Genomic DNA, 16,050 nt, shown 5'->3' with positions numbered 1-16,050 from the left:
TAAGTGTCAGTGGGCATCTAATTTGGCCTCATGTTTATTCTTTAGGATAATGTATCAGAGAAAAAGAGAAGAGACAATCTGAGTCTTTTATACAGCAGAAGCAAGAGACCAGGGACGCATGGCAGGCTGTGGATGGAAATTACAGAATGTGTGTGGTTTACTGACCTTTTAGGCTGCTTCCTTTACTTGGCCTTGAAATAACCCATGTTGGATGAGTGTTTAGAGGGTTTTATTCATGACTTGGGACTTTTGTAGGGCAATAATTAACAAGAACTTGCTATCTGAGTCCACATTATGCACCGATCAGGCATGCCATTATGAGCACCTTCCTAACATTGTGTAGGTCTATCTTGTGCCTCCAAAACAGTTGTGACGCGTCAGAGAATGGACATGGGCCTTCTGAGGGTGTCCTGTGGTGTCTGGTAACAGAATGTTAGTAGTGGGGGCTTTTGGGTCCTGTGTGTTGAGGGGAGGGGCCTCTGTCGGATCATCCCACAGATACTTGATCAGTTTGGGATCTAGTGAATTTGGAGGCCAGGTCAACACCAGGGCCATAAGTTTCCCATTAGAACTTTGTATTGTCACAAGATGGTCAATGTGCAATGGTCATTTACTTCTCCTGTCAGTGATCATAATGTTTATGCCTGATCGCCACCACAGGACACCTTCAGAAGGCCCATGTCCGTTGTCTGATGGCATAAAGGAGACCTCCTACACAGTAGCAGGAAGTTGGTCATAATTTTATGCCTGACTGGTGTATTATAAATCTTGATTTGTAGTAGCTATTGTAAATAGCCTTCTGAAAAGTAGTGAACTTGATACTGCAGCTGAAAAGGATTTTATACAGTGTAATATATTGTGTTTGCTGTTAAAGGTCCAGTCTGTGGTTTTAATTTTATGCCTAAAAGATAATAGTGATCCAAAAAACCTACTTATTTAATCCCCAAAGCAGTTGGATGTTTGCAGCTCCCATGTCAAAGTTTCTACAGTATCATTACTGCCTCTAAGTTTAAAGCTGCTCTACGCTGCCCTCTAGAGATCACAGAAGGTGCTACATGCATCGCTGCCTTAATTAATCCTGGAGCTAATTCCACAAGTCTCAATATTGTTTGTTTTTTCACCATTTCTGTAAAACCCTCAACACAGTGTACTCAAACTGATCCTCAGCCATTTAGACAAAGTAAAATAACAGGTAATGTCTGCAGGAGTGCCATGTTCCCATACTGAATCTAAACAACTAAGTACTGCATTCATGCATCACTGCAATTCAAGCCTTGATCCAAATTACAGAAATTTATTTGGATGCAAAAGCTGTATTATGCAAGAAAAAATAAGCAACATGAGAGGATGCATATTTACAAGAAACAATGCACGTTAGTAATCACACATTGGCATGGACAGTGTAAACAGAGATTTACTGTACATTAAAATTGGATGTACCGTTGAAAAGCAAAACAGAGGGGGAGGGTAAATCAGGATGCGGCTGTGCTTCCACAATAGGAAGATGTTTAAGTCAATGACGATGTGTAGATCATCAGCCAACCGAAATACAGTGACACACCTTCAGAGGTGTCGTTAAAACATGAAAGCACTTAAGTCACTGCATGGTGTGTTTTGGAACATTGGACATGCTTTATTTCAGAACTTTTCACAATTTATTTAAACATCTCACATATACAAAATAGGTACAATAGACTTTGTGGTGTCATTTTTTGAGAGAGAGAGAGGCCGCCTAAAAAACCATTCAGAACTGGATGAAATATGTGCTGTCACTATGAACACTGGGAGTGTAGGGTTGGTAGAGTAGAAAAGGCCTAAACAAAAAACCAGAACAAAAAAAGAAGAAACTTCTAGAAAAAAAAAAAATAAAACAAGAAAGAAACAAAACAAAAACTAGACATCAGGTTTAGAATCATTCCACCTGCTTAAAATGAGGAAGTATCAGGGGACGAATGCAAGACTCCTCAAAGGTCAATACAAAGTAATACAGTAAAGTGGTTTGCTCCACAGCTGCATATTAGCACCATAGATCTCTGCTTCAAGTAACTGAGCACCTTCCGATACAGGACATAGCTTGAAGCATTAGAAGTCTTAACATCTCGGTTGTGGACCCAGCTTTTGTCAATAGTATTTTCTTTAGGTACAGGCATGAGGTAGTTTAAACCTTTTTTTCATGGAAATTGTGGTTTTAAACCTCCTCTTTGGAAGATATACAAAGACCACAAAGTGATGCATACTTTCAGCGTTTTTATTACACTTCTTTTATTTTTTACAAAAGGATGACATGACGTCCCACAACAAGGTGTTTTCCCGCGTCCCTTTGGGTTGCTGTATTAATTTGCATTGCACAAACGCTCCTTTCAGTCCGTTCAGTCCTCTCCGATAGTTGCCCATCTTAAGCAAGTGGATGCGCAGTGAGAAATCAGCATTCAGTATAAAAAAAAAAAAAAACAACACAGAAAGAAGGGCAGAGATTTTGTTTTTTTCGTTGTTCCTCTCTTTTTTTTTTTGGTGTTAATTTATCATGAGTCTATTTATTTGAAACAGACTGGGCCAATGTCCAAACCAAACTCCTGTTCAGCTCCACCAATGTCCAAAGGTGCAATGTCGAGGATGGGCAGGCGAGATGGTTTATTTGTTCTGTACTCAATCACTGTCTTGCTCCATTCACCAGTGTGTGTCTGCAGGGTAAACGAACACAAGCAGAGATTGAATATCAGGATAACTCGGCCGCATAATTGCGTTAATTTTGCCGCAAGGGAAGATTGAAACATAAGAGTTGCTAAGGCAGATTAAAAAGCAAAAAAGCTACTCACAGTGCAGCCGTCCTCCAGCACGGAGAAGGTGAAGCGGCTGTTGCCCTCGGCCCTAAGCTCCACATCGTTGGAGCCCTGGAGCACCACAGCCTTCTTCAGGTTGCCGCTAGCACCGTCCATGTAGGCAACGCTGTTCTTGCAGTGGTAGGTGATGTTCTGGCTAGCCTGGTTGGACAGGAGGCGCATGAAGGCCAGCTGGGTAGCCATGCTCTGGGGGCTGAGAGTCTCATCGTTGTAGGTAAACTGCAAGAAGGAAAGAATGACAATCAGTATTTCCAAACGGATTATTGCCTGGCCTTGTCCGATTGTGTGGTGTTAAACTTTCAAATTAAGCCTCCTCTTTCACCTCAGTACCACCGTTGATGGTCTCTCCGAACCAGACGTGCTTCTTGCCCTCGGTGCTTCTGAACCAGTTCTTGCGGGCGATGCTCTCAGGGTGGGCATAGATGCAGGTCTCGCGAGTGGTGAAGTCGCAGAAGACCTTGATGGCGTCGTTGATGCAGCCCTGGTTGGGGTCAATCCAGTAGAATCCTTCAGGGCATGAAGGAGAAGGGAGTCAAACAGATGGATAGACAGTATTTCTTTCTTCTGGGTCCTATTTGGAGGCTTAGCTAAATTAATTTAATAACCTTTAAACCTAACTAACTGTGGGACTATATTTCCTCTAAGGAAGTATCAGATGAATTTGAGCTTACCGCTGCTCCAGTCGGGGTGGCTGAGCTTGATGTCACGGCAGGTGCGGGCAGGGTTCTTCCTGGATCCCTCAGGGGTGAGCAGGTTCTCGATCTGAGTGTTGAGTGACTTGATTGTGGCATCGACCTCGTAATCCTTAGCTCTCAGAGCAGGCTGATCAGCTCTGTACTCATCATATCCAGAGACGTCGTATCCACCACCAGCAGGGCCGGGAGGTCCGGGCAGACCAGGAGCTCCAGGAGGACCCTACAATGGATAATACAGTGGATTGACATGGAGCTGGAACCATTGTAGGACTACTCTTGATGCCACAACAGCTAAACCTAAAACTAAATGTCAAACAAAAGTGAAATGTGTTGGATAACAAATGACCAAATATAGTGTCATGAAGATGATGATATAAAGTTGAGCTTACAGAAGGTCCAGAGTATCCAGGGGGTCCACGAGCACCAGGAGAACCAATAGTACCATGGACGCCAGCTCTGCCATCCTTTCCAGGGGGTCCGTGGGGTCCAGCAGGTCCCTGAAGAGGAGATTGTCACATCAACTAGTCCAATATGTTCATTAAAACTCTGCATCATATACATTTACAAATTACAGTATGTGTTTAAGTGTTATGGGTGTTCTGTCAAAATGTGGAGGCTGTACTAGGCTGCCTCTTCTTGTCAAAGTGGGATGCCTGACAAGGGATCATAATCTTATCACTAAGAGTTTGGAATAGGGCAACTTTGTGGATACAGATAGAAGAAAGAAAACACTGTTATAATGTGAGGACTCCACTTACTCTGGGTCCAGCGGGTCCATTGGCTCCAGCAGGTCCAGTGTCACCGGAGGGTCCCTGCAGAAAGACAAAACACCCATCAGTGTATTGACAACAACACTTTTTCTGGGTGTAGTTTACACTGTGGTGCTTTTGGAAACCATGTATCAGCATATGTAGCTGTATGTTTATATATTGTTTGTGCCTTGTGTTAATGCGCAACCACTCACAGAAGGTCCAGGCATTCCCTGAAGACCAGGATGTCCACGCAGACCCTTCATGCCTCTCTCTCCCTTGTCTCCAGCACCTCCCTTCTCACCACGGGGTCCAGCAGGTCCCTACAACAAACAGAGGATGCACACAGTCAGGGGCATCAAGTGGCTAGGATAGCGCACATAAAAATGTTATGACCTATAGATGAAAAACATTGGTGCACTTTTATTCTTTGAATTCTCTTCTGTATGCTATTTCTTTTATTGTACTTACAGAGGCACCTCTAGCTCCAGCGGGGCCAGCAGCTCCAGTTGAACCTGATGGGCCCTTGGGACATGGAAAGGCAAGAATAAAAGGATGAGTGAAGGACGTTTCATTGTAGAACTAGTACCCTGCAAACGACGCTATTTGAAAATGGGAATTTAATGATGAAAATATTTACAGCCTCTCCACGGTTTCCAGGTCTGCCAGCGGCTCCAGTGGGTCCAGCAGGTCCAGGGGAACCAGCAAGTCCAATGGAACCGGCAGGTCCGGGCTCACCACGGTCTCCCTAAGTACAATGAGTAAGGCACAAGTAGGTCAGACCATTGTATATGTGTCTATTCTGTACACAAGCATTTAAGTTAAGGTTAAGGTTTAAGGTATATGAGAGGATCTGACCTTGAATCCAGCAACACCAGGACGGCCTGGAGGTCCATCGTTACCAGGGTTACCCTGTGGATGGCAAAGAATATTACAGTTTACAGTTTACAGGGTCTTGTTATATCTTTATTTCAGGTTAACATGTCAACTTGTAAGTCGGTGCATACACTAATTATCCAAAGCAGACGATTTAGTATTTTGTATTTTCAACACAAGCTGTAACACATATAATATGTATGGTTAAAGAAAGAATCAAGAACGTCTACTTGAATAACCATTAAATACATTCTACTCACCCATTCATAGGTCACTGTTACAGGTAGCTATATTTAATAGAAATGTGAGGTTATGAAATTACCTCACGTCCAGCCTCTCCTTGGGGTCCGGTCATACCAGGCAGGCCAATGTTGCCAGGGGGGCCACGGGCTCCAGGGGGACCAGGAGGTCCAACTCTACCAGGCTCTCCCTGTGATATGATATGGAGAGAAACAGTTGGTCACATACAGTCCAAGGCTTCATACTACACGCAGACCAAGGCCAAATGAAGTGCTGATATGCACCCAATATATTGTTTAATATCTGGGAGATGAGTAAAGATGCGTGTGCTCATTCGGAGCAGCCCACCATATACAGTTGTTAAGCAATAACTATCCTTACATTCATGTAAGGTTGCTTAATGGTTAAGAATATTAATATTAAACATAATATTTCCGTTATTCACAGGCTGTTCAATCACATGGAGTCCGCAGGTTTGAGTGATAAATCACAGATATAACCTGTCTTTTAGCGGGTCATGTTACAGGTGAATCTTTTGGTGGTAAAATCTGTATTAATTTGTACTCACCACACCACCAGCACCACCAGGTGTACCACGATCTCCTCTAGCACCAGGCAGACCAACGAATCCCTGAAGTCCAAGAGGACCAGAAGTTCCAGGAGCACCAGGAGCACCCTAATCACGTGGACAAAAATCATCAGTCATACATCATAAAGAAGGAACAGGTGTATGAGCTCAGTAATGTTCATAAACGCCTGTTGGATGCTACTAAACTTTCAGCAATCCATTTAATTTTTTACTGAGAAAAGAACTATAACTTACAGGGGGGCCAGACTCTCCAGAGGGTCCCTTCTCTCCAGAAGGACCAGGTGGTCCAACCATTCCCTGCTCTCCAGAAGGACCAGCGGGACCAGGATCACCACGGAGACCGCGAGGTCCATCCTTACCAGCTGGACCAGAGGAGCCGGGGGGTCCAACAATACCCTGAGAGGGGAAGAATAGGAGAGTGTGTTAGTGTGTCAAGTGTATGTATGTCAGTTTATCTATCATTATAAATACAAAGTCAGGACTCACAGCGGGGCCAGCGGCACCAACTCTGCCAGCAGCACCAGGGAAACCAGTCAGACCCTGAGAAGAAACACACACAGTAGTTATATAGAGGTCATTCATGATATCTGTTGTGTGTATATGTGTTTGATTTTTCTGTCTCTATCAGTAGATCTTCAGAGAATATTTGTCTTCTACTTCAATTTTAGGAGTTTTTACTGGATGTGAAAGGCCTGCAGAGCTAATGTGACTGTGTATGTGTGTGTGTGGCAGGTGGCGCATTGACTAAATTTGTACATATGTGTTTTTTTTATACTCACAGCAGGTCCAGTGTCTCCACGGGCACCAGCAGGTCCAGCAGGTCCGGAAGCACCCTAGATAGCCAGAAGAAGAAATTCATATCAGATTGTAGTAACTAACACCCTCCCAGTCCACTCTCTGCTGCTCCCCAAATAAAATTTGTACTGTACATTACACCACTCTCAGTCAAGTTAGATTTGTGTGTGTATCCAGTGTCAATGGTACTAACAGGAGGTCCAGACTGTCCAGCCGGTCCAGAAGGGCCAGAGGGGCCAGTCTCTCCCTTTCCTCCGGAAGGTCCACGCTCTCCTCTTGCTCCGGGCTGACCGTCAGCGCCCTGTAGGAAGAGAGAGCAGCAGGGCTCGGTCAATCTCTGGGCCAGCGTGCTTGTGTGCATTAAGCAATTGTTGCTGAATCTTGCTCATTAAAATGTCAGCTTACAGGGGGTCCAGCGAATCCGGGAGCTCCAGCAGGTCCAACCTCTCCACGCTCTCCCTGTGGACAACAAACAGTTGGTCACATAAAAGTTTTTAGCCCATCATCTGATACATATGTTGACTTGATGGAAGCAATCCACAGGTACTTACAGGGGTTCCACGAGGTCCAGCAGGGCCAGCAGGTCCAAAGGAACCACTCTCACCCTGGAGGAGAGAACAAAGAATACTTCAATAACTAAATAATTCTTCCATTCATCCAGTATTTAATGGATCTCCTTATCCAGTCAATACAAGAGAAAAATGTATATATGATTCCACATCTCCCAACAACTGGACCAGACTCAAATTGAATTAAAATCGATGAATTTCAAAACTTGGTTAGAGGATACAAATAAGCTACAAATAGTAATTGTACTTCTGCATCTATTTTGTTTTGTCTAGACCAATATGCTGTAAACAGTGAAAGAAAAGTGACTCAAATAAAAGGAGTAACATTACTTTTACATATAGCATAAAACTACAAATACATATATTATAAATGTCTTAAATTGAGTTTGTTACAATTTTTTAATGTTATAATCACTGTCAATTAATATTATGTTGTAGATGAATCATTGCTGTAATTTTCTTCAGTTGCCATTAGATGGCAGTGTTGAGGTTCTAGCTCCAGATAGAACGCTACGTTGGGGGTAATTGTAATTTGGGTCACAGATGAGTGGGAGGTCTGGATTGAGATTAAGATTCACTGCTGGGTTCAATCAGGAGTTAAATTACGACAGCGTTGCATTTGTTGATGGCTTTCTCTGGCACAAGAGTCTGTCCGCCATCTTGGACAATGTTGGTGGCAGCCATTTTTAGGTCACATAAAAGCGTCACAACATTTTTTTGTGTTACAGGGAAAATCCCATAAACGTGCCATTTGGTGGTTTCTGTCAGATGTTGTTTCTTTTTTCCTTTTTATTTTGTATTACACTGACATACCTTATCACCATTGGCTCCAGTGGGTCCAGGAGGTCCAGCGGGTCCAGGCAAACCCTAGGAAGAGAAGGTAAGAGAAAGTAAGACCGGGACTCTGTGTAAAATACTCAAAGTTACGGAGGGAATGGGCGCCATTTTTATGTCAAGTTCCTATAGAGGAATGGTTTAACTTACACGGGCACCATCTCTTCCAGAATTGCCATCGGGGCCTCTGTGTCCAGCCTCTCCCTGTAGGAGTGAGAGGAAGATGGTGTGAGACAGAGTGAAGGAGAAACAATACAAACTAACTGACAAATGGACACTTTATTTGCAGGTGGCACAGTTTTGGCATTTACCTTCTCTCCCTTGCCTCCGGGAGCACCAGCAGCTCCACGCTCACCAGGCATGCCACCAGGTCCCTGATGTCCAGGTCCACCAGCAGGTCCAGCAGAACCGGGCTCTCCCTGAAAACACACACGGGAAATACTTTGGTTCACTGTTGCCAAAACTAATTAAAAAAAAAAAAAAAAAAAAAGGAATATGTGCTCATCTGCCTAACTGCTGCACTTGTTTGATTTTTGCAAACTCTGCCACTGTTTCTGAGCTCATCTTACCTTGCCACCATCGGGTCCAGGGGCTCCAGCGGGTCCACGGGGTCCAATTGGTCCCTGAGCTCCAGCAGCTCCAGCAGCACCAGGATTACCACGCTCTCCCTGGAGGAAAACACAATTATTTATATGGATAAGTAAGCTTAATAGTAGTAACGTTAATAGTAATTTTAAAGTTGGTGTTTCCGTCCAAAATGAAAAGCCTTCAAGGAAATATTGGGTCATGGCTCATTAGATAAACAAAGTCCAAGAACATATATGATTTTGAACTATAATTAGTAAACCATCCAGTAAAGGTGTATGTGCTCCAAAGGAATGAACAGGGGATCTCACCTTGCCACCAGCAGGTCCAGCAACTCCCTGGTCTCCTGGGATACCCTACAGAGACATGGACAGTTAGTTAGAGATTTACTGCACTAATGCTACAACTTTTGTGGTTTGACTGTTGAAGAACTCAGTTTGTTTGTTTGTTCTCTTACTCTGTCTCCAGGCTTGCCAGCCTCTCCAGCTGCTCCAGCAGGTCCAGGCAGACCCTAAAGATATCAAGCAGCAAAATTAGCTCCGAAGGTATCAACAGGAAGGAAGTGAAAATACAAACGTAATGGCATTATTTAAAGTTCTGAAATGTATTACCATGATTAGCAAGGAAGTTACTATAACAATAAGACAAGTGCATCACACTGCATAGGGCTGTAACAGATGCTTCTGTTACTATGTGTGTGTTTTTTATTCTTACAGCAAAAAGTAGAGAGAAACGTTGGCTAAAGGGCAGTAAAATGGTGTAACATTTCCCTCAGTAAAACTGCTCTGAATTTCGTATTTATATGGAGATAACTTAAGCATTCAAACCTGGAAGCCAGGAGCTCCAGCAGGTCCCTGCTCTCCCTTCTCACCAGGACCGCCCTACACCAAGAAAGAAAGAGAGACATCCGTGTTATAACTGGTTCAACGATGGTTATTGTGACAAAATCAAAGGTCTATGTGTGTACTGTATGTAAAGGCACTCACAGCAGGTCCAGTAGCGCCAGTGGCTCCATTGTTACCATCAGGTCCAGGGGCTCCCTAAACACAAAGGCAGGGACATGATGCAGTGCAACAACCGACAAGGGAGGAGTTCTTCAGTGGCAAAATACATGGGTGTCATATTTTCTGTTTGATCGTATTGTGTGTCTTTTTGACTTACTCTCAGTCCAGTTGGGCCAGTGTTTCCCTTCTCTCCGGGCTTGCCAGGCTCACCCTGAGGTAAAAGACAGGTTAACATTGAATAACTAACAGGGAGACAATTCCAAATGCTTGGGATTTCTGGTTTTATGTCTGCTTACAGCAGGTCCTTTGGGTCCAGGGAAACCAATGGTTCCGGGTGGGCCTCTAGGTCCACTTGGGCCGGGAGGTCCAGTGCGACCATCTTGTCCAGCAGGACCCTGGAGAAGTAAACAAAGAGTACATTATGTTGACTGTAAGCAGAACATGGGAAGAATATTAACTATAAATTGTATCTCAGTGAAATGTAATTTCACTTACAGTAGGTCCCTCCTTTCCTGGGGGTCCAGAGCTTCCAGGGCTTCCTGGGAGACCCTATGGAAAATTAACATTAGGAGGTCATTAAGATGTTTGTACTGTCATTAAATTGCATTGTCACAGATGGCTAGCTTTCATTGCATATTTTAGGTCACAAAATAGCGTGGAACTAAAGCAATGACAGCATCATGTCTTTAAGCTGTTCAGTTTGTTTCCGCTTTATTCTTTCTTCGTTTTAAACTACCGTTTAAAAACAGCAGAAGACTCACCCTGAGACCAGCTGCGCCAGGCTCACCAGCACGGCCAGCATCTCCAGGGGGTCCACGAGGTCCACCGTTACCAGTAGCACCACGAGCACCGGGCATACCCTACAGGAAGGACAGAAAAATTGTCTTGTAAGAGGCTAAATGTTGATTGCATTTGGAAATAAAATAGGTCTCCTTGGCGAATACTTACAATGGGGCCGGTTCTTCCCTCAGCACCAGGCATACCACGGCTGCCAGGAGCGCCCTGAAGAAGACACACAGACATTAACATCCAAGCAACAAGGCTCTGAATGTGGTATGGGTGAAATGTGAGGCAGTGGTCTGGTACTCACTCTAGCTCCACGGGAACCAGCAGGGCCAGTAGCGCCAAGCTCACCAGAAGGTCCTCTCTTGCCCTCCTCTCCTTGAGATCCAGGGGCTCCTTGAGGTCCAGCATTACCCTGAGGGAGGCAACAGGCGAGTTGAGGTCAACTAACACATACTCACACATACTGCTTCAGCTGTTGATTTTTTAAATAAATGAACATGATCAGGATATGAACTTACAGGCTCTCCTTTGGGACCAGAATCTCCCTTAACTCCCTGAGGACCAGGGTCTCCCTAAGATAGATACAGATGCACAGGTGCAATGAGTCAAAAGAACAATCATCTATAGAGTTACTCCGAGTATTGACATATTGTGATTGTGTTGACTGTATACTCACAGACAGGCCTCTGGGTCCGGCAGCACCCTGAGGTCCTTGGGGTCCAGGTCCTCCTCTTGGTCCGGGGAAGCCAGGAGCTCCAGCAACACCAGGGGTACCCTAAACAACATCCAGGAGCAATAGGTCAGCATGACAGCTTGTTATACTGCCTTACTCTTTAAGGTGACATTTACATCCAAATAAAAAGTAAATATTTCTAAATACTGATCTGTGATTAAGTGTGTGCAACACAGTACAGGCTGTAACCTCTATGTTACCCTAGATGACCTTTCACCTGAAGTATGAACTGGTACAAAGTTTAATACTTACAGCAGCTCCCTTGGCTCCATTCAGGCCATTAGCACCAGGGTTACCCTGAGGGAAAAAATTATTACGTTTGATTTAAAGTCAGCGTGAAGACTAATAACAGCTCCAGGTCTGGGACTACAAGCAACATCTTTGTACACTACTTACAGGGGGACCAACGGGGCCAGCAGCACCATTGGAACCAGGCTCTCCTCTCGCTCCCTGAGGTCCACTTGGGCCAGTAGATCCAGCGGGTCCAATCTCTCCCTGTTAATGACAAATATGTATCCATAGTCAAACAATGAATTGTGATGGTCTGGTGGTTATTGGTGTCACAGTAAGAGCAGCATTAGAAATGTAATATTTGTTTGTATGTAAGAGCTAAATAATAATCACAGTAGTTGAAATAAAATGTTTTTTAATGACAAAATCAACCGCTCAGGCAAACTGGAGCTAGGGCATATGTGATTAATTCCCTTGGGGATACAGTGTAAGATGATATTAGGACGGGTTCCTGTTTTAGGCAGATGCTTGTACTGTGTGTTACTAAGAACTGTCTCTGTGTGTGACTCTAAACATGAACCTCTCCAGGAGAGATAACAGGAAGTGGCATGACACACACCTTGGGGCCGGGGCCACCGGGGAAACCTGGGGGACCAGCAGCGCCAAGAGGACCCTGGACAAAGGAAGAGCAGAGATAATGTCAGGTCAAAGTTCACATTGAGGCCATTAAGTTTAAACACAAGTTTGTCTCAAACTGGGGTATGGTTATAAATTTGTACAACATTAAGATAACCTGAAGTACAGCCAGAATACGTATCTCACTGGTACCTCACTAGACAGAAAGGGTTTTAAAGGGCAAATACTCACAGCGGGTCCAGCGGGTCCAACGTTGCCATCAGCACCACGAGCACCAGCGGGGCCAGCAGGGCCAGCACGTCCTCTCTCACCAGGCATACCCCGAGCTCCCTGAGAGCAAGACATACAACGTCACCTTCACTGCAGTCGTACAAGCACGCATCACATTTACCACACTGTATGTCTGTCATTTGGCATCAGCCGAACACGCTGATAAACTGCTCTACTACTTCTACAGTGTAGTGGCTGAAAAGGGAAACTTACAGCCAGTCCAGGACTTCCAGCAGCTCCATGGGCACCAGACTCACCCTATAGGGGAGAAAGGAAAAGGACATGATGAGGTTTCAAATAGAGAAACCTGTATGAAAAATGTGTAATATCTGGTTCTCATGCAGTTGTGTGGAAGTTAGATGGTGTCATACCTTGGCACCAGCGGCACCGGGCTCTCCCTTGCGTCCATCCAGACCAGTGTAACCCTGAAAAACAGAAGCACCGTGATGATGGAAGAGGTCTACACTAGATGAAAAAAAAGAAAATGGTGCCTCACTGCTTTAAAGGTTAAGAGAGACACTAGGACACCGTGAGAAGAAAAGGATCCATGTTATCGTAGGCAGTCCAGGTTCTCAAGGGAATTGGGGGGATATGGGGGAGATTTTTAAAACTCTCATATAAGCTGTGAAGATTTCTTCTTTCATGCAAAACAGGAGCTAAAAACTTCAGTGGCAGCCATTAGGAACTTTTCCTTGCTCAGGAAGATTGGGATTAGGGCCAATCTCTCCCAGTGGTGTTTATTAGGTAGTATTATGCTTCCTCCACTGTGTTCAAATCTTGGAGCATTTTTTATTTTTTTCAGTTGGACTCAGGTGAGCAAGGAATAGCAGGTAAAGTTCAGATGAAGCAGGGGTAGAGATCAGCACTCACTCTGTGTCCCTTCATTCCTGGAAGTCCAGGGGTTCCGGGGAATCCACGAGCTCCCTGCAATGCAAAAACAACAAATATATATATATAACTCTTATATACTTCAAGAACGTCTGCTTGCATCGGTTTGTGGCACTGTTGTCATTCACAGTGTTCTGGCTTACCTGAGGACCAGGTACACCTCTGTCTCCGGGCTTGCCAGGTCTGCCGTTGTTACCCTGCAAGTCAACAAATTAGACTTTAGCGCATGAAACTATGGCGACAGCTCAAAATAATCCCAAGATAGCGTTATATGTGGAAAAAAAGCTGTGCTTTTCAAAACACAAATATGTACGTACGTCCTCTCCAGATTTGCCAGGAGGTCCAGGGGGACCGCGGGCTCCAACGGGGCCCTGGGAAAGAAAATCAGATCATTAAGATCTCCTAGTTTAACTATGAAGTTGGCATCACCGGAATAAATGGAAGAACTGTGAGTATTTTGGGGGATAATCTTACAGTCTGTCCAGGCTCTCCGGGCTCACCAGCGTGTCCTGTGTGTCCCTGAGGTCCCTGTCGAATGAAAGCAGACATAGCAGTTAGTCATGATGTAAACAGGGTACTAAAGATTTTAACAGATCATGAGAGGTTAATTTTGAGTTGGTGTTTGCACTTACAGGGGGGCCAGGAGGTCCGGGAGGTCCTCTGGGTCCCATCAAACCCTAGAATTGAGTAAAAAAGAATTAATGATCAACTCTAAGTCTATTCAACTATAAGTCAATTAAAATTCAAGTAGGCGAAATGAAAGAAACTCATTACTGGAATGGAGGCAGGAATAAAATAAAAGTAACTTTATAGGCCGACATGGAACAGTACGACTGCCTAGAAATGTGTGTTATGCTGTTAGACATATCGGTGCATGTGTATGTGTTGGGAGAAAGATATCGGCTCTCACCATGGGGCCGGGGCCGGGATCAGGAGCTTTGGCACCATCATATTGAGCAGCAAAGTTCTGTTGAACAAAACAAGAAAGGTCAGATTAATAACCATGATTCATGCTGATGAAGCTCTATTAAAACAGTAAATCTGGACTAGCTTTCATCTGATTCACATAGATAACAGAGATAGTCTCAGTAACTGGTGTTACAGTAAACGTATGTGGAAAAAAAAAAAAAAGCATTTCAAAGCATTACAAACATGCCACAATTAAAAATTTCAATTTTTACCAGAAAGTTTGTTTAAGATAATTTGCAACTGGCCTTTAAACAGCTTTTTTAATTCTGTGTCATGACTTTACAACGGCCATGAGGTCAAATGGGCAGAGGGTCAAAGGTCACAGGGCTTTTGGATTATTAATGAAGCAGTGAGGTCAACAACTTGTCAGAGTGACACTTAGGTGCGTGACACAATATACACTTATTACATTATGCTGCACAGTATGACACCATTAAAGTCACTTTACAGCGGCTATCACACATTTTTGGACAACAATTGCAAAAAAAAAAAAGAAAAGAAAAGAACGCAGTCAGTGCAGACTCTACATTTTGACAGAATAAATAGCGGACTTACTCCTCCAAGTCCAGGGGGACCAGGGGGGCCAGGGGGTCCAGGGAGTCCGGGTTTGCCATCTTTACCATTTGGGCCCTGAGGACCCTGTGAATCAAGGATGACACGAGTGAGCAAACACTGTTATTCAGTGATCGTATCTGAGGATGTAGGGTGTGAATTCTGCAGGGACTGAAAGTCCATCTGTTCTAACTTCGTTTCATAAATAAATAGATAAATATGGTATCCTATATGTATAAATAAATACATCAAGCCGAGCCGCTCTCCTGGCAAATTGTGTTTTTTATAAGAATAATGAATCAGCGATGCAGATATCATTTATCACATATGTTCACAGTATTAATGTAATGAGGCCTAATGGCGATGTAAACAAAGGGGCGTGGCCTATTGAGGTTAAAAAGTCAGATGACGTCAACAAAAACTTTTGCCAAAGACGCTTTACAAATATATCGGATCAAATACTTCAGCGACATGTCTGCTAGCTTGATAAAAGGCGAGAGAAGTTCACTTCGGCTTACCCTGTCACCTCGAGGTCCTTTGTCTCCTCTGGGACCCTGCGGCAGAAAAATCACTCAGTCAGACCAAAACACGGGGCAGATGGCCTCAGTTTATTGCTTTAGCAACATGTCAGCCCCAAAACATTCTTCTAGCAAAGCAGACCACTGCTTCTAATCTGTATCGCACTAAAAGTGACTAAGAGGAAAATCAAAAATCAAAGGTATGTGTTGATAGCAATAAAATGTGCAAAAACTTGACCTTACAGTGAGAGGACAAGGAAGTTAAAACACATTTCAGTGATTTGAACAATTGGGCCTGACATCATAAAGATGACCCCAAACCTTTCCTAGTCTAATCTTTTCTTCATGTGTCTCATATACCACGCTCTAGGTGCTAAATGACACATAAGAACAACATTATGTGCTCACCTTGACTCTTCCCTAAATAGAAAAGAAGATAAATAAATGTAAGATTTATTTATTCAGTCTTTTCATATATATATCAAAACACTTCTTGTGCATAAGCGCGACAATGAGTGGCCACTGCGACACAAATTAATTCAACATGCAGAAATAATAATAATTACGACGATGCATAAAACATGCTTGTGCAGAAACAGTAATTAATCTGAGATCAGAGCAGACCAGTGTAATGTAAATGATCAATGAGGAGGAAACATGGTAAAAGCGTCCCAAAGCAGACTCAACAATC

The 16,050-nt window shown here is 43.8% G+C and overlaps 1 protein-coding gene across 1 annotated transcript; it reads right to left on the bottom strand.

Annotated features, from left to right (window-relative positions):
* Window positions 1-2,232: 2,232 nt before the first annotated feature.
* On the bottom strand, window positions 2,233-15,472 carry col1a2 (collagen, type I, alpha 2). The gene is made up of 48 exons (XM_084563981.1): window positions 15,360-15,472; window positions 14,845-14,928; window positions 14,231-14,287; window positions 13,953-13,997; window positions 13,795-13,848; window positions 13,638-13,691; window positions 13,464-13,517; window positions 13,303-13,356; window positions 12,804-12,857; window positions 12,646-12,690; window positions 12,394-12,492; window positions 12,146-12,199; window positions 11,692-11,790; window positions 11,548-11,592; window positions 11,239-11,337; window positions 11,081-11,134; window positions 10,867-10,974; window positions 10,725-10,778; window positions 10,538-10,636; window positions 10,272-10,325; window positions 10,073-10,171; window positions 9,934-9,987; window positions 9,759-9,812; window positions 9,600-9,653; window positions 9,230-9,283; window positions 9,084-9,128; window positions 8,757-8,855; window positions 8,499-8,606; window positions 8,338-8,391; window positions 8,167-8,220; window positions 7,336-7,389; window positions 7,190-7,243; window positions 6,978-7,085; window positions 6,769-6,822; window positions 6,476-6,529; window positions 6,224-6,385; window positions 5,969-6,076; window positions 5,483-5,590; window positions 5,143-5,196; window positions 4,925-5,032; window positions 4,756-4,809; window positions 4,500-4,607; window positions 4,294-4,347; window positions 3,925-4,032; window positions 3,512-3,755; window positions 3,163-3,347; window positions 2,817-3,059; window positions 2,233-2,681 (listed from the first exon to the last, which is right to left on the bottom strand). Exons 3-48 carry the CDS (start codon window positions 14,231-14,233, stop codon window positions 2,535-2,537), a joined length of 3,810 nt encoding a protein of 1,269 aa, XP_084420107.1. The 5' UTR covers window positions 14,234-14,287; window positions 14,845-14,928; window positions 15,360-15,472; the 3' UTR covers window positions 2,233-2,534.
* Between the last annotated feature and the right edge of the window lie 578 nt (window positions 15,473-16,050).

The sequence above is a fragment of the Chelon labrosus genome (genome assembly GCF_963514085.1).
Source record: "Chelon labrosus genome assembly, chromosome: 16".
In the NCBI taxonomy this organism is placed as follows: domain Eukaryota; kingdom Metazoa; phylum Chordata; class Actinopteri; order Mugiliformes; family Mugilidae; genus Chelon; species Chelon labrosus.
This window is presented reverse-complemented; position numbering and strand designations above follow the sequence as displayed.